General features: G+C 41.8%; 2 protein-coding genes across 3 annotated transcripts; one reads left to right on the top strand and one right to left on the bottom strand.

The window, feature by feature from the left end:
• Window positions 1–1,251: 1,251 nt before the first annotated feature.
• Window positions 1,252–16,751, bottom strand: cdc42 (cell division cycle 42). Of its 2 annotated transcripts, none has more exons than XM_017714820.2 (6): window positions 16,650–16,751; window positions 10,457–10,599; window positions 9,854–9,926; window positions 8,727–8,836; window positions 8,394–8,591; window positions 1,252–2,563 (listed from the first exon to the last, which is right to left on the bottom strand). In XM_017714820.2, exons 2-6 carry the CDS (start codon window positions 10,559–10,561, stop codon window positions 2,474–2,476), a joined length of 576 nt encoding a protein of 191 aa, XP_017570309.1. In that variant the 5' UTR covers window positions 10,562–10,599; window positions 16,650–16,751; the 3' UTR covers window positions 1,252–2,473. The 2 variants fall into 2 exon arrangements, with proteins under 2 accessions (XP_017570309.1, XP_017570310.1); XM_017714821.2 differs by lacking the exon at window positions 1,252–2,563 and adding an exon at window positions 3,853–4,696 and having other exon boundaries at window positions 16,650–16,750.
• A 599-nt stretch (window positions 16,752–17,350) lies between these two features.
• ap5b1 (adaptor related protein complex 5 subunit beta 1) lies at window positions 17,351–22,780 on the top strand. The gene is made up of 3 exons (XM_017714818.2): window positions 17,351–17,470; window positions 17,623–17,807; window positions 19,753–22,780. Exons 2-3 carry the CDS (start codon window positions 17,664–17,666, stop codon window positions 22,402–22,404), a joined length of 2,796 nt encoding a protein of 931 aa, XP_017570307.1. The 5' UTR covers window positions 17,351–17,470; window positions 17,623–17,663; the 3' UTR covers window positions 22,405–22,780.
• Window positions 22,781–22,790: the final 10 nt, after the last annotated feature.

Below are 22,790 nucleotides of genomic sequence, written 5' to 3'. Positions count from 1 at the left end.
CAATTTCATGACGAATGGACCAAAAGAAACGACCCAAAACGACTTGGAAAAACATCCGGATCCACTGACTTGCATTAAAAGTAAAGTAGGTTTTTTCCTTCTCCTCTATGTGACAACAGCGATATGTCCATCATGTAAAAAGCTGCACTAATCTGAGCAAAACTTGGCAAAAAACTCCAAAATCTGAACTTGAACATAAAGGCTACTCTCACGAAAGGCTCAGATACAGGTGAAAAGACTTGAGTGTAGAATCCAGTTGACTGTATTTCTGCATCTAGAAGTTTCGTCTACTTCACAATGCAGACATCCTTTGTTCTAATCCAGTTCCCCAATGAGTTGAAAAGATGACAATCTCTTCTTCAAAGACAGGCAATCGATCAACATCTCTGGGCAGGAATGCTGATCCAGAACCAGGACATCTCACAAAGGCGTTCCTTGTCATCAATCACAGCCAAGAGAAAGGATACCGTCTCTCTCAGCTCTCTCAACACCTTTGTTTAAAACAAGGTCAACATGTATCTGTATGTGACTGAACTCTGCTTGCTCGAAATATAAAACTATGACCAGTTACACAAACTACTTGACTGCCTACCTGACCAAGCCTGCAGACATGGGTGCACATTCACAAAGCTTCTCAAAGCAGGAGACGAGATTCCTCCCTTATTTGCTGAGTTTATGAATGAACAGATCCTGGGCGACTTGGAGAAGCCTCATAAATTAGGGTCTCGGTGACAACTCATTCAACAAATGTGACCTTCTTGAAACGTTAGAGCCATGGAAAAAGTAGTGCATTGATATCTTTGCTGCAGCACTACACTGGTGACAAAATTGTCATTTCTATTTAATGTGGTGGCATTCTTAATAATAATAATAATAATAATAATAATAAAGGCATACAAGTAACTAATTCACATGTATAGTGTTATACCCACAATGACAAGATGTCTTCTCTTCGAACATCAAGTTGACTTTAATGAGTGTGCAAATACTGCAGTCATGTGTGATCAAACAGCTCCCTCTGCTGTCAGAAAAATGTATTTTGAGGGTCTGTTAGGTTTATAAAAGGAAAAAAAAAAAAAAAAAATCTAGACTCGTACTCAATATTTCACTCTCTGCCAAATGAAAGTGCTTATTGCTCTTCATTAGCTGTTAACTGGCAACAAGCCTCAAATATCAACAGAGATAGCGGAGGGGGAAGAAAATGGGGCGATTCAGCTTCAAGATCCTTTGGATAGACAGGAGTAAACAATATAAAGGCAATTAAGGTATAAGTTTAATAATTTTTAAAAGAATGCATATACAGTACAAAGGACAGACTTCATACATAGCATTTGGTTGAACACCAAAACAAAAACAAAACGAACAAATAAGGGTGATAATGACTGGAAATCAGGCCAACCTTGATCCACCTGTGCAACACCGATAAGTAAACTTGGTTCGGTCAATGAATAGTTGAGGGAACGGTTTTAATCGATTGTTTTAGAGAAGGGAAAGTCTTTATAATCACAGGTGGATCAGTGTGTTGCTGGGATCCGGCCCCTAAATAATGACAAAAGTGACCAGAACTATTAAAAAAAAAACAAAACAAAAAAAAAAAAAAAAAAAACAAATAAAAAAACAAAAAGCAAAACAGAAGAAGGAAAAAAAAAAAAAAAAAATTCACAATGGAAAAAAAAAAAAGAAAGAAAAAGAGTTTTGGTAAAAACAAGTGGAGTCTACAACAACTTTTGTCAGCTTACATTATTATTAATTAAAGTTAACCTATCCAAAGGAAACCAGAGGCTTACCTACATGCATTACAACAAGTTTCTGAGAAAAGCTTCTGTGGTCCCTGGTAACGCATTAGGATGCCACTTGTTCTGCTAACACTGTTAGAACGTTCCCTGCTTGACAAAACCAATTCTCTGCCCCATTCAACACCCATTTAAACCACTCTTATTTACATCGTTACTGACTCAACCGTCTGTCACGTGGGAATATTGGCAAAGGAGCTAATTTTTTCCGAGCACTTCTGGTGACGACCGAGGGTGAAGCAGGGATTAGGGCCAACTCCAGCTAGAGAGGGCGGTTCACAAGGCTACAAGCGTGAGCAAGTTCACTCGGGTTTAGTAACCAAACCTCTCGAAGAGCAAGTAGCTGTTACGACTCAGTTAAATGGCAAATTCTCAAGTCAAGGCAGCATCTCTACAACTCACCGTGAAGTAGATATTTAGAACATCTCAAATGTAAACTAGAAAAGGCCCTCTAGATTCGTGGGTTAATAGCTGTGTTGGTAGGGAACTCAATCTTATATCTGACTCCTGTTGTGTGACTGACGTGTGTGCATTGTTTGTGTGTTTGAGTGTGCAGGGTAGTCTTTATATATTTATTGCAGAGCAAAAATTTAAACTCACTTCTTTCATACATTGCTTTTAGAGTACAAAGCTGTTGGCCAGCCTTAGCAGAGCAAGGAGGGGAGAGAAGGAAAGGGTGCTCATAGCAGCACGCATTTACGCTTCTTCTTGGGCTCAGGGGGTTCCAGGGCTGCCAAAATCGCCTCGTCAAATACATTCTTTAGGCCTTTCTGTGGACACAAAGCAGGGAAGAAATGGAGACTCAATGTGGGTCAACACACAGACAAAAAGGATAAAATAAATAAATAAATAAAAATCAATGAGTGGTCTGGGGATCAACGCTCAGCACTACAACCAAGAGTGGGAGGATTTGGACATGTGAATGAAACACTGGAGTTGATGCATGGGAAAACAAAAAAACGAACAAATGAAGGGGTCTAGAAAAAGGGGCCGTACAAGCCAGAGGGATTACATTTGCAAAATGGGAACGCAACAAAGCAAAATCAAAAAGGTCAGGGACAGGTCAGGGAAAGATCAGGGAAATTCTTCAAGGTACAAAAACAAAAGCGCAAGATCATCTTTTAACATCCACATTTACTGATTTTTATTTTTGGACCTGGCCGCTAAAACCTGAACATGCTGGCAGGGTGTGAAACGAGACCGTGAACACAGGCTCAGAGACACGAGGGCTGGTGAGGTGAGAGGGACGCAAAACCAAACTCAAGCCACTGGGACAAAGCGAATGGACACAGACGCATGACCTGCGACGAGTAGTAGGTGTGGTAAAAAGCGTGGTATTCTTCCAGGAGTCGGTCAGCCCTTGTAGATTCACTTTTCCAAGTATACGTTAACTCACTGTTGGGCTGATAAAACAGCTTGCAGAAGGGTCTTAGCTGACGTTAGGCATGTACAGGGAGATTCAGTCGAAAGAGGTCCTGAATATTCTGTAATAACTCTCTCTAGGCCGAATCGATCTGAACGAATCAATGTCCTCCTCTGTATACGGAGCTTCAAACAACCCGGGGTGCTCCTGCGTCAGAGCGATGAGGTAGGCGCCGGACAGCAGTCATGATGTTCAACCTCCATTTGCAACTTCCGGGTGCAGACCCCCGTACCCCTTCACGTGTCTAGCAGAGATCGCTTCCAGCATCACATGTAATGCAATCGATTACACACACGATTGCTTCATCCTACCCAGACTTACGGCACAACATTTGGGGCCTCTTTCGAGTGAATCTCCCTGTACAAAGCCTCTTTATAAGCCCAGACTATGGGGTGGGGGTTGGAAAGCAGTCTTGCAGGGTCCTGACACTGCTGACCACAACCTCCCCAAACAGAAGGTCTACAACACCTGAAAGTCTTTGACTAACATGACACAGGCTCTAGACAGAAGGAGCAAAACTGGCTGAGCTGTGGTGGCAAAACAATCAGTGACCTCATAAAATGTGTGAATGTGTTTTCTGTGGCACCGCAATCAATTAGTTTCTCGGTCGTAATTGATGAGACACATATGCAAATGGCAATTTTAGCTATCCTTTATTAATGACACAAATCATTTCACAAGATTATAGTAAGTTGGTTTTAAATTCCCAAGATGGGTTATCAATGACACCCAATTGCAAATTGTAGCCTTATATTATGCTCAGAATTTAATTTCTATGATACAATGCCTGTAGTACAAAATAATACATCAAAATAAGGAATGAAGATAGAAGATAAGACCTTGTCCTTAATCGTAACGCAGTTGAGCTGCTTGTACCTCTTTGACTGCACCCCCCCCCTTTCAAACAGTAGAAATGAAGGAATAAGTACTGAAGGATCATACAAATGTCTACTGCAACATTAGCAATAATAATCAACATGAAAAATGTCTAACCAAATATGCATTACAAACTCTTCAACCCCTTGGTTTGGAACCAAGTGAGTGCGAAAACAAGAAAAACTTGACAATAATAATAATAATAATAATAATAATAATAATAATAATTCTCCAAAACTGGAGAGCACAAAACAACCTCCACTCAATTCAAGAGGCTAGACTGTAACAGCAGTCCAAAATGGCAAAGGGCGGAAAACTGAAGAAGAAGAAAGAAAAAAAAAAAAAAAAAGAATGGCACAGACAAACACTTCAGTATTATGAAGCAAGAAACATAAGACACTGGCTTTGTTTGTTAGCAGTCAGGAAACTTTTCTTTTTTGGATCAAGAGGTAAACTATAGGAAGCAGCAAACATCTGGGGGAGAAGCTGGGCGTTAGAAAGAGAGAACGAGACTTTAGAATATACAGCACTTCCGTTTTCGCTGTGTTTCGGGGGGTTCAAGGGCAGCTAGGATAGCCTCATCAAATACATTCTTCAGACCTCTCTACAAAGACAGAGGGGGAGGGAAGAGAATAAGCAGCAAGGTTAGCAGTTACAGCAAACAGATTTTAGAAGATAAGAGAAATAAAGATTAGAGCAGAGTGCAGAAAAGTGCAAATGTAAAAGAGCTAAAGCACTACAGGAATGAGTTCTGCAGCTATCTTCAGAGCTGGAACTACACGCTTCCTCTGCAAAGAGGAAGGAAACCCAATGAACCACAGGACCAGAATATAAACGACATGTGGAAACTGAAAAAGCTCTTGCACCACTGTAAGAGGAGTGAATTCAGGAGTGTTGTAGACAGTATTTAAATTTAGAGGCTGCGTTTACTGTAACTTATTTAAAGCGTTCTGAAAAAACTCTTATGAGCCCATTTTTAACGGACTAAGACGTCTGAATACATGCGTAGTAAATGCCCAGCTCCTCATTCACATACGCCAAGCATGCAATCACAAACGGAAACAAAGCTTGATGAAAAACGTTAGGACTCTAGAAAGAAGGCGTTCTGAACTACGTGACGAACACTGCACAACGAAACGAGCCAACTGTGTCTCTGAGCCTTTGTAAATGCTTCCATTTCGTTTACACTTCTTCACAGCTTTATTAAAACAAACTTACCTTCCAGCCGTCATAACGTGCATCACTTAATTTCCACAACTTGTCCAATTCTAACAAGGACACATTCACGGATTGGGCTGTACTTCTGAACAATAACGACAGTGGCCCAATACGGCGAGCGTGATTATTAACTGGTAACGTATATCACGTTGTGCCATCTATAAAAACACCTACTACTTGTCATTCTACGATTAGGGATGCATCAATACCAAAACTGGTATCGGGTATCAGCCCAATACCGTGCTCATCTATTCATACTCAGAGAAAAGCACCGACACCGAACCCCGATACCACCTGATACCATGCGGCGTAAGCCTAGCGATGAGCAAATGACTCGTGCAGGCAGGTATTGAGGGTCTGCTCGAACAGTAAAATGTTTTCAGTGCTGAGGCAGCTGGACAAAAAGTCACTGGTCACTTTAAACATTCTGCCGTGGCATATTCCCGTCAGACGTACCCTGTGCAACTTTAGCCAATTGTTTTTTTAGAAAGACAAAAACACAAACAACCCCAACCCAGTTGGAGACACGCAGCCTGCATACAGCAAAATAGAGGCAAAAAAGCTGACATTTACTAGGAAAGTTAGTATTAGTATTTACTCTGTTTGAGAACTGAACTGCAACACAAAAGTTGTCTTTGTAAAATAAGCTGAGAGACCATTTTACATATTTTTGCCGGATTCTGGTTTTAGTGCACGCTGTGGCACAAGTTAGCAGAACTGCTGTAGCTCAGTTACTCAGCGTTTTTGAGCATGTTTTGAATCAAACAGCTTTATTTGGGCGTTCTGACTGCAGGGTATTTGTTTTACATACAATGCCACGCAGACCAAGTGTTTTTGTAAATCGTACATATTGTCCACACACAATAGTCCATTTAAACAGTGTGTGTCCCCAAAGAACAAGATTTCTAAAATAGCACAGTGTATGTCTAGCTTTAGAAGACACTGACCTAGAGTTCGACCAACCAAGAAGACGCAAAACTAGAGCCGGGCCGATAAATCAAACGAGCCGATATTATTAGCTGATATGAGCTAGCTGCAGAAATATCTGCATCAGTGCTCAAAATGACCAATAAATGACCATTTAAGAAGAAACGGAGAGGTGGAAGACTGATATCCCTCTCATGTTGAGTGTTGTTACATAGTTTGTCCATCAGAGGGCGCTCTGCATCTTCCCTGCTGGCAATACGCATTTGTAATACCACAAATCATAACGACTAGCTGACCCTGAGCCGAGCAGAGTAACTTTACCCCATGGAGGAGATCATCAACGTTCCATGGTAGGTTGTTAACTGTCACATAAATACATTAAACAACAAAAATATCCGCGTCAGTTCTCCTCTTAACCTAAACAAGCCTGGCAGCATTCATGAGAGACGAGTGCCTGCTTTTGCCTCAACAGCGTGAAAGCCAGTAGCGTCAGGCAAAAATCATTACTTAATCTATGGTGATTGAGTGTTGTAAGCCAAGTTGCTTGATAAGCAACGGTCCTCATTTCTCTCCTTAGCTCAAAAAATTTGTCAACATTGCTTAATGCAGCTTACCACTAAATTAGGTCATCCACAAAGCCGGCTAATGCTGTGCTTGTCAGTGGGCAAACATCAAACATCAAGTGGTTAAACTATAATATTAAACTTATTCTGCCTAAATGACAAAGTCAGCTTCCTACTTGAATACTCCCGTTCCACCTTAAATGGTGTGCAATTGCATTCTGACGCCCGAGGCATTTGGGTCACTGCATTTTTAAGGAAAATTTAAACAAGACGCTGGCAAAAGGGAAGCCAATTTCAGCTCCGTGCCTAAATAAAGCAATGGTAAATATCTACGGCTCGCATGTCTGTAGTTACTGTAGTGATCAGAAATTATTAAACCAGATGGGACACAAACATGTAGTGTGTGGGACACTAATTTGAGCCCAGAGCGCTCTGATGTGCTGCGAGACCTTCTCAAAAGGTCTTCCAGTGTAATGAGTAATATGCCATGTTCAGATGGTCCAAATGATGTAATACGAATGATCACAAACTTCTTCAAAACGATAATATGACGGATGTTTGTGTTCATAACCACAGTGTGAAATGTCAGTTTTATAAGATTATTTTTAAACTGCATTATGCCACGTCATCTCAGTGCAGACTCAAATAACTACACGTAAACAAATATTTACCCTAACATTTGTTATGTTATGCATTTCTGAAAAAAAAAATTTAACTGAAATCGGTATCGGTCTTAAAAATCCCGGACAGGTCAGGCTCTAGTAAAACTCGGCAAGCTCGGATGTTTTAGCCTTGGATGTGATTCCTGCTGCCGCTGTGCTACGGAGACTGTCGTAAGAGACAGACGAGGAGTTAGTAAACATACATTGACCAAAGTCTAACAAGACCCACTCTTCTCTACTACAACACTACTGGATCCAGTGCAACTCACATAGCACAGCAAGCTAATGCACATCACTGAGAACAACTTAATTTTAAGCAGGTTACTCAATTTGGTACCAGAATACTACTAAAGTACTTTAAAGTACTAAAAAAAAAAAAAAAAAAAAAAAACCATGCACTCGTTCTTGGCTTGAAAAAAATGGCATGGATGCATTACCAGCTATGATAAAACTTATTCTGACAAATCCCACCGACTTACTGAAAACTGTCATTTTATTTTATTTTTTTTATAGAAAGAAGAACTACTTTACATGCTCATTACAGTAAAGCTTGACACTTCGATGCATTGGTGTTTCCCTCAGCTACTTATATTTTAAATGACTGCTAAGCAAGTAAATGAATATACAATTAAAAGCGGCACGAGTGAAGCGGTCATGCCCATTTACCACTCTGAGTATTCTGGTTTTAAATAATCAGAAAATGTGAAAATACCGCGAGTCTTTTGCTGTCACACTTCTAATCATCACCACAAAGAGCTAATAGGCGATTACTCAAGAGTGATTCATGTAAACCTAATTAAACAGGCTGACGCAGTTTTCTATCTATTGTCTGTTCTTTCTTGTTAATTTATTATTTAACTGCTGAGTCTTTCTGAAGGAATGCTGCCTGTTGTGCTCGTTTGTACTGATGAGATAATAAGGCTTCACCCACCTGCGTGAGAGCGGAGCACTCCACGTATTTGACAGCCTTCAGATCGCGGGCCAGCTTCTCGGCCGTCTCCGGAGTGATTGGCTTCTGTTTATTCTTTGCAAGCTTCTCGATAGTGGAGGGGTCGTCTCTCAGATCAATCTGCGTCCCCACCAGGAGAAAGGGAGTCTTTGGACAGTGGTGGGTGATCTCAGGTACCCACTGAAAAATAGAGAGATTAAAACTATTACAGAGACTAACTAGAGAATATCAATAAGGATTCTAATTTATCCAATATAAATAACAAAGTCACAGAGTGGCTGACAACTGGTCATAGAATTAAAAAGCAAAACCAACCTTTTCTTTGACGTTTTCAAATGAAGAGGGGGAAACAACTGAAAAACAGACTAAGAACACATCTGTTTGGGGGTAGCTCAGAGGTCGTAATCTATCGTAATCTTCCTGACCTGTTGGGAGATGGTAATAACCCATTAACGTAAACGTGCAGAGTAAATTAAATGATTAACAAAATAACAGCACAGATTAAACCAAATAAGGGTCTGATGCAAAGACCTGAACAGAACTACTTTTGTTAAAAACATAGTTTCTACACTTTGATGTCTTTATAGTCTATTAAAGAGGGGATGTTTCAATGTCAGTGACTTTCTACTCAGGCATGGCAAGGGAGCTCTGCTGCTGTCCAGTTTTGCTGCCATTTAAGGTAAACATAATAAGTCAGGGTCAGACAGAAGCCAAGTCAGCTGGACCTACTACTACTACTGTGCCTTTCGGTAACCAATGAAGTCTTTAAAGGAACTGACAAGCCTGGTGATAGTGAATGGTTACAAATTAGACTGACAATATGAGAAATAATTTAGTTTTTCTGAGTTTTAATATATTTGAACAGACGCTGTAGACAAAACGGTGCTACATAAAAAAATAACAAATAAAGTTGAAACATCATGTTGTGGAAATAAAAACATAAAATACCCACAATATGCTCTAAAAAGCATATTGTGACAAAATGCATCGTGATAAGAGAAACGCACTGTCTTATCGTCCACCGCTAGTATAAACTCAGCAAACTGAAATAATTAAATCTATCCTTTAAAAACACACAAGCCGCTAAACACATCATGAGCATCATCCAGTGGCTGACGGAGCCCAGACAGCCACACAGCTTTTGGTCCATTGGAAGGGAAAGACTCTGAATCCACTCTCCTCCAAAAAAAGCTCCCAAAGCTCATCCGCCCTCCACAAGAATGTCTGGAATGCAGTAAAGTGCTGTGCGTCTATTTCTACAACAATGACAAGTGCTCTCGTCATCGACACCGGGCGCCACCCCCTCCTCCCAACAATAATCAGCACTGAAACCTTCAAGCAACAACTTTCTGGAGTCAAAACTTTGCCAAGCAATGAGAAACAAAGACTAAACATTTTGTTGATTGCTTCGCTTTGGAAATATAATGAGAAACATACTATACCTGCAGTATCAAACAGTCCAAGGGTGTAAGGTTCACCACCGATCATAACTGTTACTGCATAGTTATCAAAGACCTGAAACAGACAGAGAGACGTCAAAACAGTGAGCAACAACAAAAACTACATCATTCTAGAGGTTAAAGTGAAACAGGCCTCTTTAAAATGCACTCCACTTTCCATTAACACCACACCACCCAAAATTAGAAATTGCTGCTGTTGGAACAAACCTTGTATCTCCAAAACAGGAAATTTACAAGAAAAGGAACATACTCAACTTTTAATTGTTTAAGTTTTTTTTCAAGCCGTTTTGGTCCATTCATCATGAAACTTACACACAATGTAAAGAACAACAAGCATTTTCAAATTATATCTCCATTTTTGTTCCTACAGCAGCAAAACATACCACGCAGGACTCCTTTTTAGATGGTGAACATTTAATATTTATATTGCAACTGATTTAAAAGGGACGTCTGAACCATGCGAAAAGCTTGTTCCCGAGTGCTGCAACCTTGCGACGTAGTTAGTTTAAAATCAGCACGCAGTACAGCTTTTTAAATCCTGAATATTTCGATGAGAAGAAGAGAGAAGAGAGGAGTGTTACTCACCGTTGGTACATATTCAGATGGGAATTTGTTAGTTGTGTAGGAGATTAATAGACAGGTTTTACCAACGGCACCATCGCCAACCACAACGCACTTGATCGTCTGCATAGCTGTGCTTTTACCAATCCACTCTTCTCATTCAAGATCTGGAAAACAAAGGAGAGAAAAACGGCTCAGGGCTTCGAATTTAAAAATGAGGCTTAGTTAGTGAACACGAAAATAAGTCAGTTGGCACCAAAAGGCACAATGATATCTGTTGATAGCTTCAGCGGAAACTCTCTTCAGTCATGCAGTTAAATGATAAATGTTCACTGCGAATGCATAACATGGCAAAAATACACTATCATGGTATTTTTCACCTTACAGGATACGCATCATAGCACGGCACAGAAAGCATCAGCCGTGCCATGTTTAAAACTACTCTAAAGACCTGTGAGCGCAATGATTTGTACTGAACATTTCATACCGCTACTGTTGGAAGAAAACCTTGTACATACATTTTTGGTTTGGTACGTTTTCAGTTATTGACATAAGTACTTGCTACCCACCCCCCCCCCCACCCCCGCCCCCCCCTTTACATTGTGTGAAAATTTCATGATGAATACACCAAAAGAAACAGCCTGAAACGGCTTCTTTCCACGTCTGGATCCACAGACTTGCATTAAAACTAAAGTAGTTTTTATTCCTTATTCCGGTAAAGTTACCATTTTGGAGATACGAGGTTTTCTTCCGACAACAGCGAGACACTGTGCTGCACTAAATCCAGTTGAACAGGCCTCTTTGTAATGAAACATGCAGTTGTGTGGAGTTCTCCAAACCTGATGACATCCAAGACACTTAAAGAAAAGCAGTGTCGCAGTTTGCTATGCATTTATCAACAACCCAAACAAAAGGGTGTAGCGTGTCTGACTATTAAAGTCTGATTTATTCAATTTTCCATGTTAACACACATTGGACCCTCTGCTTTTCGGGCACCGACGCAGCTGCCGATACGCATTTGTAATAGCCAACAGCATAAACTACCTATGCTCAATAAGTAGGTTCTAAATCAGCCTCTAGACGTTGAACTACTCTTTCTGGCATCTACTGCCCCCCCTCATCTAAAGTGGAGGCAAGTATATCCAGGCCATTCTGATAGCCAGTGGCAAAGACTTTGCACAAATTAACAAGGGTAAGATGTCCTTGTGCATGCAATAGCTATGGAAGACAGAAACGACAAATAGGCCTGAGAAACCCACCACATGCTGATGTGGTCTTTACGTTACCAAATCAGCTACCCGGGTCCTCTTTGAAGGTTACTTAGTGATGTGATTAAACTAAAGGTAAGACTGTATCCAACAAGTCACGATATTTTTGTTAGTTTATGAAATCAGTAATACAGCCTTGGTGATTTACAGTAAATCATACACTCTCCGTGTAAATATTTTGGCATGTTTTGTGAATTCTGAGCTCTCCTTACATGCAAGAGATCAAGCAGGCAGTATGTAATCTCTGCCTACTTTTCTAGCACCTCAATACCTCTGGAGGACATGTCTGTATAATTTTAGGAATTAGACACTCTTAAAACGAACACTTCCTCTACTCTGGGCACTCAGTGCCAAGTATACAAAGGGCTGCTTCTTCGGACGTCACCGCAGTGAAAGTAGCTGAACCGACTGATAAGATTTGTGCGTCAAAGTTAATCAAACCTGAACTTGACTGACATTTTTTCACCCCGAAAGTCTGTGACATAACAACCCATCATAGCAATTTTAACTGAAATGTATGTCCTATCGCTCTCAAAACTCGTTATATTTGCTTTTTTATATTTGCAAAATTATATGGTTCACGAGTATCCTGACTATCTGGTGAACTTGATCTACTGTAGATCATTTAAAATAACACAGCCCAACCTTTACCACATCATTGTACTTTCATCAACCTATTTTAAATCAGAATGAAGCCACACTATACAGCGACAGCAATAAGATAGTCAATAATTAATATAACGATGTAGATATAAAAGCTATAAAACATTCATTAAATGGTAGAAATTCAGATGAGATCTACCTGGATTAGTGCTGCAGAGAAATAACATTTATTTCTAGAATCATAAATGCTGTAAAATGAATAAAATGCGTTGACTAAACTCTTTAAGAGTACAATAAATATGCAAGCTAATATTAGTCAAATCTTGATTTTTTTTTTTTTATTCAGCAAATATCTGCTGATTCCAAGGTCACTGTGCTTCCTTACTACAATGCTGAGAGTCTCCTGCTCTTCTTCATGAACAGTTTGCATCATTAATAATTCAACATGCCAGCAAAGAGGCCAGGATTCACAAGACAGATTTCGTAAGCATTTTCAGTGTTTAATTCAATGAAATTGCTTTCAAAAATCACAGGCTACTAACACCACGTCACAGAGATGGTAATCCAGACAATCTCTGATGAATCTAGAAAACATATCCTGGAAACTACTCAAATGGGTCACTCAAACCAAGTCGTATAAGCAAAACGATTCAGCCGTCAAAGAATAAAACCTCACGTCCACAAACATTCTCCGTCCTCCACGTCTGGCAAAAGAGTCCATTTCCAAAAACACGGTACATGCAAAACTGACCACTAACTGCACCTCCTTCCTCACAGACCAGCTGGCCCAACCCCCCCCCCCCCAGTCCCTGATTATGGGTCACTGCAGCTTTAAGCACCAGCATAACGTCATCTGCTCAACAGCAACCACACATGCACGCTCATGGAGGGACAGTATGGCCAGCCTCCGAGCCCACGAACACAACTCCATTCACTGGATCCAAGCCTGTAACAGGCACAGAGAGGCAGGAATGGCGCATAAGACCCCCTCCGTACAGTAACGAGGCTGGGCTGAGGAGGGCCAGTCAGCCGTTTTCCGGCTGTTTGCCGCTGAGCCTCAGTGGTGGCTAAGCCTCTGCAGAGCTCTGCAGTAGTGAGTGGAGGGAGCACAAGCTCACAGATGGACTGGGGCAGGGAGGGGATGGAGCCCGGCCCGTCCGTTTCCTTCCACGCTCGCACAGCAATCTGCGGAAACCAGAGCTGACCTCATCTCACTGTTTCAGCTGAGAGTACACCCACTCGACACTTTTCACGCATGGCACGCCGAAGGGGATCGTTTTAGAGCCGTCTTCAAACTCTATTACCAAAATAAATAAATAAATACATTTACATTACTACATACTATTTAAATTTTCAATGAGGCGGCACGGATTAATTGGCAATCTAATTACAATGCACTTTTTTATTCGCCTAATTAGCCTATTTTACCATATCAAACAGAGCCTGACAGCCACAACTACTTACTATTCACAAACATTTTTAAGGCACAGTGGTTTTATTTTTGCTCTTATTTACACCTTTCTGAAGCTTCCTAGTTAATCTCACTTCTTACAAAGTATTTTCGGACCACTGAAAGGCTCGGCATGGTTTGTTATTGTTCTGTAAACAGCGATTTCTACCGTCTGACCTTCAAACTCTGACTGCCAAAAGAATTATTCAATTACTTTTGTGATCGATAGTTAGAGCCCTAGCACTGTTATTGGGTTGGCTGGTTCACAATATTACACTGTGGTCAGTATAATGGGATTTAAAACAAAAAAAAGCTGTCTGAACTCAATAACAAAGACATTACACTGGGTTGCAAAGAGCTCAAATCCTCAAAATCTATGGGCTGGAAATCAACTATGTCTGGCAGCCTTAAAGCCGTATGAAAGACACTAATCTCGGGTTCTTAAATAGGGTCTCGTGTACACCGAGCAGTTAAATCCACAATGGAAGCACATTCCCACAAGTGCATTAAAAGGGAAGCACTCATCCGTTTTAGAGGTTACAGGCAAAAACTTAAGTTTGAAAACGACTGGATTTCGGCCACAGCTCAGCTCACATGCCAACAAATAAAAAAGTAAATAAATAAATAGATTTTTCTGACAAACATTGCAGTCTAGGCCTGTGGACAACAAGACAGTAACCCAAGCATCAGTGTCAGAAACTCAGGATCATGTTGAGCACTGGTAGAGATCAATAACAACAGAACTGTGTTCAGTCACCGCATTAAACCATTTACAGCTGCATGATGATATAACACAAACACAAATAGCTGCAATGCTGACAAGGCTATCCATGTGCGATAGGAGAAAGATGCACGCATATTTTTTTTTCTTACATCTCACTTGCTGTGATTAACCGAGGTGCCGCTGTGCGCTGCTCTGTACCAGTACTATGAGTCAATTCATGAATAATTAAAAAACACAGAATCTGATCAAGAAGAAATATTAATGTTTCCGTGTCCATACAGAACAATGCCGGAACTGTTCCGACCAGCAATCATCTACTGCATCACCATGTCCGAGGTCTCGGGCATCAGTGAACTAGGATGGCTGTAGTATCTCCTTGGTGAGATTAAGATTAAGTGACCCTTGATAGTCCCGCAACGGGGAAATTTCATGTCCGCATTTAACCCATCCGTGAAGCAAAACACCACATACACACTAGGGGCAGTGAGCACACTTGCCCGGAGCAGTGGGCAGCCCAATCCGCAGCGCCCGGGGAGCAGTTGGGGGTTAGGTGTCTTGCTCAAGGACACCTCAGTCATGTGCTGGGGATCGAACCGGCGTCCTTCTGGTCACGAGGCTGGTTCCCCAGCCTCCAGCCCGCGACTGCCCCAGAGAACTGGGTCAGTTCTCACTTCTCACTCTGTCCAAAAGTTTTGGTACAGCAACTGATAGATGATTCTACGACCTCAACTGTGGAAATCAGTCAGACTGTAAACTGCTTCTGTGCCTCGTTTGTGTTTGGAAGGAGGTGCCACAACTAAATCTGACATAAGGGCCATAAACACATAATTTGCTAGAGCAAGAACGATAAAGGAACAAAATTTTGCCCTTTCCATTCATTTAATCGTTGAATGGTAATTACGAAGCTATGACTATTATTACTAATTGAATCTCAAGCTGCAAATGTTGTCAATATTTTCTGTGATTTTAACTTGAACAGAGTCTCTGTAGTGTTAGTGGAGCCCCTCTGCTCGTCACGATGGCCCCAGCAAAAAGAGCTGCTTTGGTTTCTTTGCCTGAAGAACATGGGCTTGGTTTCGATGTTGACCCGAGGAGAAAAGCGAGGTACAGCGATTTACACATCTGGGCAATGTAGTTAGTTAGTTAACTTGCATGTTTGTAGCTAGATGTGCAAATTAAATACACTGAAAGGGCGTCACTGACTGACCAAGACAAGACAAGACCGGACAATACGAGTATAGGAACGTTTCTCCTTGGCACTTTTAGACTCTAATCCCAGAGTTTGTACAAAATAAAGCAAAGTATCGACATTTTTAACGCAGCTTCAGCGACCAAATCTCGTCAGTGGAGTCAGCCAGCGCTCGGAAACGGGGGTCGGGACGTTGAGCTCGCTAAAAAAACAAACCATTGACGTTCCTGTGAACTAAACGAGTTCCCCCAAATGTTAACCATCACTCAAAAAGCTGACCTGATATTCACGTGGCAACAAAAAACACACTAATCGCCGCATTTCGTTCGTCTAATTCAACCGGCGAAATTCTGGTCAGCTGGCTACGCTAAGCTAACGTTAGCCAGCTCATCCAGCTGATTAGCTAACGTTACTTCATCCGTAATAATGGCAACAGGGAGAGGAACTAACCTCGGATACTTCTCGAGATGTCTTGAATTAGACTTACCCCGACAAAATAAGCACCCTGAACGAAACCACAAAGAGAGAAAAAAAGTTTATATCGAGCACCAACGGAGCTTCTTTATTTTCTCACCGGCTTCGTTTAACGTTATCGTAAAAAAAATACTCGCTAGCACATTCGCTAACGGGGCTGAAGTTGGCTTCCTATTCGCCAGCTTCTTGTTCGAATTTCCCCGTTCCACCTTAAATCGTGCGGCAGTTAACGCTACACCCTGGCGCCACGGGCACGTTAGAACAGGATACCCGCACAATTTAAGGTGGAACGGGGAGATTCGAACGAGAAGCTGACTCCAGCGTCGTCATCTGCTAACTGTCTTAGGGATGTCATTTGAGACGCTTTGTTTGACGAACAGCGAAACTAAATATACGCGTTCTCAGTAGAAATATCCTTCGGAAAACAGTTCGTTTACGCGTTTACGTAGGTTTGCTCCCCGAAATAGTAATAAAGACGTGTTTTCAATGTATATTTCGGGTCCACTCACCGTATCCGCTCTGTTTGTTTCTCTGCGCCGGGCGTTGGCAGCTCCGTGCTCGGGGTTTCCCAGGGAAAGGCGCAGGGGCGTAACGTTAAAAATTCATTGACACCCCCCCCCAACACAAACTGCTAAATAATAACTTCGAAATTTTAAATATGTAATTTTTACAGATATATCAGCTACTATGTGCTCACAAAGATTTACAGTTTAAAGTAGCATCATATAACTGGAATCTGATGATAACTGACAACGGAAAAGGTTCTAGATGACCAGTAAATGATAGGCCTATATGTCATTCGTATATGCAAAGGTGATTTCATGACTCACATGTTGGCGTTTTTCATTAATATGACTGGAAATAAGTTTTATTTTTCACCACATAATGATTTTTGACCTAATTCTCGCTCATACGGACCGACACGCGGTGGCAACAGAGCGCTTTTCCAGTAAGAATTAGGGTCAGTTGCTCCTGCCAAAATAAAAGTCACTACTTCGCGGCTTATTTCTACCTAACACAATGTTCAAGTCTAGCGACAGGTATGAGGTAGACGGTCTTACTTTTCACCGAAAAAGTGTGTTTTATATGTAATAACGCTGGTTTCCTGAAAGAAACGAATAAAGGCGAACGTACATCAGTATATGCATTCATTTGTACACGGAGCTTTTATGTTAAAATTTGTGAAAATTCGTCTTGCTCGTCGCCTCATGTGACATGTCGTGAACACATGACATGAAAATATTATGGGGAGTTTAAGAGACGAGGATGCGCTTTAGGCTCATTTCCAGCGTTAAACCACCCATTTCCTTCGTGTTTTTAAAGTGCATTTGTGAGTATAAAGATGGACAAGGTGTTGTGACTGCTCCGCTTTTATTTTGTCCTGTTAGGAGTTTGTTGTGGCTGCTCTGAGGTTCAGGAAGACCCCCTCTCTCTGGACTGGCTGCTGAACTTCAACAACAACATGTCTTTATTTCACTACAGATTCACGCCTTGGTGACTAGCTGAGCTGTACAGTCTTCACTATGACGCCTGGAAACTCCTGGGATGAGAGGATTTCAGCCTTTTTATTCAGCCCCTCACAGTTTTTGTCCTGCACCACCTCTGAAAGTTTTTTATCAGAGCTTCTGGACGAGCTGAGGGATGAAAAGGCAAATGACCACAAAAAGGTAACAGTAGTAATTAACACACACCCATATACGCACAACCAAGAAAATTAATATATATTGTCTGTAAGTTTCATGATGGATGGACCAACAGAAATGATCTGGGTTTGCTTGGGAAAAAGTCCGGTTCCATTGACTTACATGCAAAGTAGAGTATGATTTTTCCTTCTCCTGTAAAGTTATCCTTTCGGAGAGATGAGGTCCGACAACAGCGATATGCTGTGTGTCCAAACGTTAAGATGCACCACCTTCTCAATGCAGCTGTTCAACTATGCACACACAGATGTGTAATCTCCATAGAAAAGCACTGCCAATGGAATGGGACACTCAACAAATGAGGTCACCCTGCCCAACAACGTGTTGGCTAGTTAAGCAATAGAACACGAGAGGTCGAGTGTTTTCCTGAAATAACGTCACAGCTGTGATTTGGTTGCAGTAGATCATCACACCCGTGATGTTGCTGGTGATGACTCCCTCCTCGAGTGTTCTACTGCTTTTATAACAGTTAAATAAATACAGTAAGAAATGAATAAACTGGCTGTGAACGCGGTGTTTAATGTGTTTTAATGTTCAGTTCCTTCCTCCTAATTATAGCTCCTTAATGAGCAGCTTGTTGCTACGTCAGAGTAACGAGCTCCACCCACTCGCTGCACAGCTGCCAGTTCGTTCTCCAGCTCCTTACACTAAATCCCCAACATGTCGTCACTACTGAGCAGCTTTTCAGTTGGCAGCTGTGACAGAAGAACCTAAACAACCTGGAATCAGCCAGAAATGAACCGAATACTGTTCGCCAAACGTGTCTGATCTTCAGAGTCTGACCAAATCAGACGGAGCCATAAAACTGACCCAATATCAGGTTCAGCTCAGTTTGGTCAGTTTTTCCAGATCAGTATTAATGTTGTTTTGTTCCAGCCGGTCTGTAAAGCTTCTTACAGCCCGTTTAGTTTGGCTGGGTTCATTTCTGGCTCATCTGTCGTCTCATCTTCAGAGTTGGACCAAATCGGCTGTCGGTCAAATGTGATCTTATCAGTGTCCGTTTTCTGTTTGCGACAAAGTAAGAAGTAAAAACGTTCAAATGGCTCGAGCGTCTCCTACAGATGGCAAAGTCGTTGCTTAGCAATCAGCTTGTGTGGCCGGAACTAACCGTTGTATAAAGTGGTATAAAGCCCTCCAGCACTGGGCTGTGAAACAGTGGAACTGTGCTCTCTGAAGTGATGGAGCTCCTTCCAATATCCTTGGAATAAGCTGGAGTGGTGCTTGTGATCCAAAACGGAATTTTAACCTTAATCCAAATCCCAAAGCACAAGACCTTTCTGTCCAAGCCCCACCGAGCCAGACCTGCAATATCCGGTTGAGTCCTAACTCAAACCAAGCAAACAAAATTTTGTCCGAACCCAACCCGATCCATATTATCAAGTTTTGAGTTTTGAAACTGATAAGAGTCCAACAAGATTCTACCCAAAACTGACCCGAACTAGTCCATTAGCACCCAAAGTGCAGAATAATAGCACCAGTTATTTTATCAGAGTGACAAAAATATTTGTCATTGGAACAATAAAATAAAATAACATTGAGTAAATAAAATAAAAAATTAAATAAAATAATCTGATTATTATAAAATATAATAAATAATAAAGTAATACATAAAATTAAGCTTAAACTTCACCTTAATCACACTTTATTTATGAAGCAGTGCTTTTGAAATGCATCAGTGTTTTAGATAAACTGGTTTTGGATAAACTTGTTGACCACGTTGCAAAATTCACGAGTGGGTTACTGCAGCAAAGAGGGTCCAATCTCACTATTACTGCCCTCGATTTCAGAATAAATGCTGCCTGAGCAGGTGTCTACAATGTTCTGGATGTATAGTGTAGATATACTCATTCACTCATGTTTCAGCTTTATGAATGAATATTATGGCTTATTTTTGTGGCTTATTTTTTCATAGGTACTCTTACTGTCAGCATTACTGGAACATCCTACAGTCCTCTGCCCAACCACCTCAGCAGGAGAGGGGACAGCACAGGAGCTTATATCAATTCTCACCTTTACTCCACAGAAGTCCATCAGTCTTAAGTGTCACATTATGATGGCTGTAACCAATGTATTAATATGCACATCTTGCTTGGCCAGCCAAACAAAAGTAGCGGAGGATTACTTGGAATTCCTGTTTAAAACGATCCAGGACACGAATGATAACACCGGTGGGCTATCTCTCCAACCTCTCAGGGCCACTGCCTGTGACTGTCTGAGAGAAATGGAGTCTTGCAACCCTGGCCTTCTCTCCCAAAAGCTGGAAACTCTGTACTACCTAAAGCAACAAGAAACTACTATTCTTCATCAGTCTTATTGTACATTGTATACACAGAGCCTCAAGAATGCAATTCGTCTCTTGACTCAAGAAAAGGATGTAGATACTTCAAAGCTTAGAAGTGTCTTGGGTGGAAATGAAGGCTTTGCATGGAAGACTACTGGGCTACCCTTATCCATGTTGCCATTCAACATGATGACGCAGGTTCCACAGCTGTCAACAATGCTGGATTGCAAGGAGTTGAAGTCCATATTGTCCTTGCTACTAGAGGAGTCTTACCTGATGACTCCCATCTCACAGGCTCTCTTGCTTCGAGGACTCATAGAGATTGTTGCCGTGGTACCAGCCATCTCCCCGTCAATATTCAAGTCTCAACTGTTGCGACTTTTTGGAACCGCAGAGGTTGAGCTGATGCATGCTACGCTGTTGATGAAAGGCACATTCACAGATAGCCTCTTCACTGCTGAGGATGAGCATTTCTTGCTGAAGCGCCTTGTGGGCATGGCACAACATCCACTACTGAGAGTCCCTGAGAAACTCTTTTACATGGATTGCATTCTTCACTTCCCTGAGAATAGGCCCATCTCTAGCAGTGGAGAAGAATGCCTGCCTGTGCTTGTTACTCCTCGACTTACTTTGTCTCTCATCCCAACTGTGTTTAACGACAGTGCCACTATGCTTTGTAGACTAAACCTCCTCTGCTTAGTACACCTGGAAGCTGATGAGGAAGAGGAGGGCAAAGGATTGGCCTACTTATTTGATCACCTGATGGCCCTGCTCAAAATAGTAGACAATCAGGGGAGCAGAGAGATGGTGGTGACATCTTTCAGAGCAGTCTTTATATTTCTCATACACTTCAACTACATGGAGAAATTCTCAGAGAAGCTGGTCAGCAGCTTATGCGACCTGTATTCCAGACACTGTCGCCTCGCTCCACATCTGATCAATCTTGCAGACCGAATCCAGGAATGCTTAGAAGACTCGCTTTGGTCAGTGCAGTTGTTGAAAGCCCTTCAAAAGTGCATTGTGGAAATGCCCCCATTGCAACTGACCCTTCAGGATTTGAGGTGGCACCTTAAAATCTTGGGACGAGTGGCGCAAGAGAGTCAGATTGTCCAGAGGAACACAATCTGCCTCCTTCTCAACGTTCTCATCAATTCCAATCTTTGTGAAAGGAAGAACTGGCAGGTTGGCAATGCCATTCTTGCGGTTTGCCGTAACTTGCTTCAGCATCCCACCCTGAGCCAGATGTTTATTGAACTGGCAGACCTCCTGCAGCACATGACCAAACACTATGAGGACACGGACATTCAAGATCATGCACGGTTCTATTACACCCTGCTCACCAACCTGTCTTGGGAAAAGCTTGCAGGTGTCCTTGCCAAAGGACCTGAAGGAGGGCAGGCCAAAATCCGGTCGCTGTCGGCCATTGTTGCAGAAAATGATGGCGTCACCAGTTGCTTGACCGTTCATCAGACTGACGGATGTGTCCTGCAGCTTATGAAGATTCACGAGCCTGGCTCTCAGCGTGCAACTACAGGTGCGGATACCCTGGAAACCGTGGATAAGCAGGATTTGTTTGAGGTTTACCGAGAGCAGTTCAAAACCCCAGGCTTTGCTTCTGAGATCACATTGACGTACAACCTGACTCATACAAAAGTGACAGATCCAAGGTTTGACAAAATGTTTACGATTTGCCTGCACTTTGACTTGAATGACTCTCACTATGCGGAAGTGAGTGACATCTACGTTCCATGCCTCTTCAGAGACAGAAAAGCCCCTCAAGTTATCTTGAAGCTGAAGCCGTATCAGCCGTACCCAACAAGTCTACGACTGAGTGCCATTTTCACAACAGAAGATGGCCTCTCCTGGCACACTCAACTACCTGATGTTAAGGTCTCATTCCCAGAAATATTCCTCCCAATACCCTCGCCACTGGGTGCATCACATGAGTTCAAGGAGGAGGTGTTTGACCTTATGTGGAACGCTACATCCTCAGGGGACCCCGACAGTTCAGCAACTAGCCTGTTCTGTTTTAAGACTGAGAGTGACAAACTAGCTGATCTGATAAAGATTCATTTTGAAGGTTACCAGATTGCAGAGTCACAGGACCAAAATGCATGGAAAGTCTTATTTTTCCTTCCACCTCGATTTCATGTCCTGTTGAAGCTCAGACAGGCTGAGGATGCAGTTCAGGTCAGCATTGCAATGGACAATTGGGAGCTGTTGCCTCATGTGAACGCTTACCTCCAAAATATAACTGCCTACTGCAACATGACAACTACCTGAAGGCTAGGCGGAGTTGTTGCACAGTGTTCACCACTCCTGGACCTTCTTGGCAATGCACACCCAAATACACCAATTTTAAACTCAAGAAGGGCTTGTTTATTGGGTCATGAGTTGAGTCAGGTTTGCTCTACAGCAAAATTGCTTAAATATCGTAGCATTATAGCCTTTGATTTTAATAAAATAAATTAGCTGTTTTATCATTTTTGTATCACAGTTTAATTGCACTTACTAATTATAGTTTGATACTTTTGCATTGTCTTATTAATCTTGTGCTACTCATCATTCAGCTTTGTGCAAACCTCTGTACCGCTGGGATGGCGTGTATGGTAAAGTAAGTCATAAGTGATGTAATAAAATTTAATTGTGTGCTGCTTTATTTCTCTTCG

Source organism: Pygocentrus nattereri, chromosome 21, assembly GCF_015220715.1.
Source record: "Pygocentrus nattereri isolate fPygNat1 chromosome 21, fPygNat1.pri, whole genome shotgun sequence".
NCBI lineage: Eukaryota > Metazoa > Chordata > Actinopteri > Characiformes > Serrasalmidae > Pygocentrus > Pygocentrus nattereri.
This window is presented reverse-complemented; position numbering and strand designations above follow the sequence as displayed.

Excerpts from the sequence above, each read along its gene's own strand:
- cdc42 (XM_017714820.2), bottom strand. The coding sequence starts at position 10,561 with ATGCAGACGATCAAGTGCGTTGTGGTTGGCGATGGTGCCGTTGGTAAA. Across the intron at positions 9,927-10,456 it reads CATCTGAATATGTACCAACG|GTCTTTGATAACTATGCAGT; the intron begins GTGAGTAACACT and ends TGTCTGTTTCAG. Across the intron at positions 8,592-8,726 it reads TTGAAAACGTCAAAGAAAAG|TGGGTACCTGAGATCACCCA; the intron begins GTTGGTTTTGCT and ends TCTATTTTTCAG.
- ap5b1 (XM_017714818.2), top strand. The coding sequence starts at position 17,664 with ATGACGCCTGGAAACTCCTGGGATGAGAGGATTTCAGCCTTTTTATTC. Across the intron at positions 17,808-19,752 it reads AGGCAAATGACCACAAAAAG|GTACTCTTACTGTCAGCATT; the intron begins GTAACAGTAGTA and ends ATTTTTTCATAG.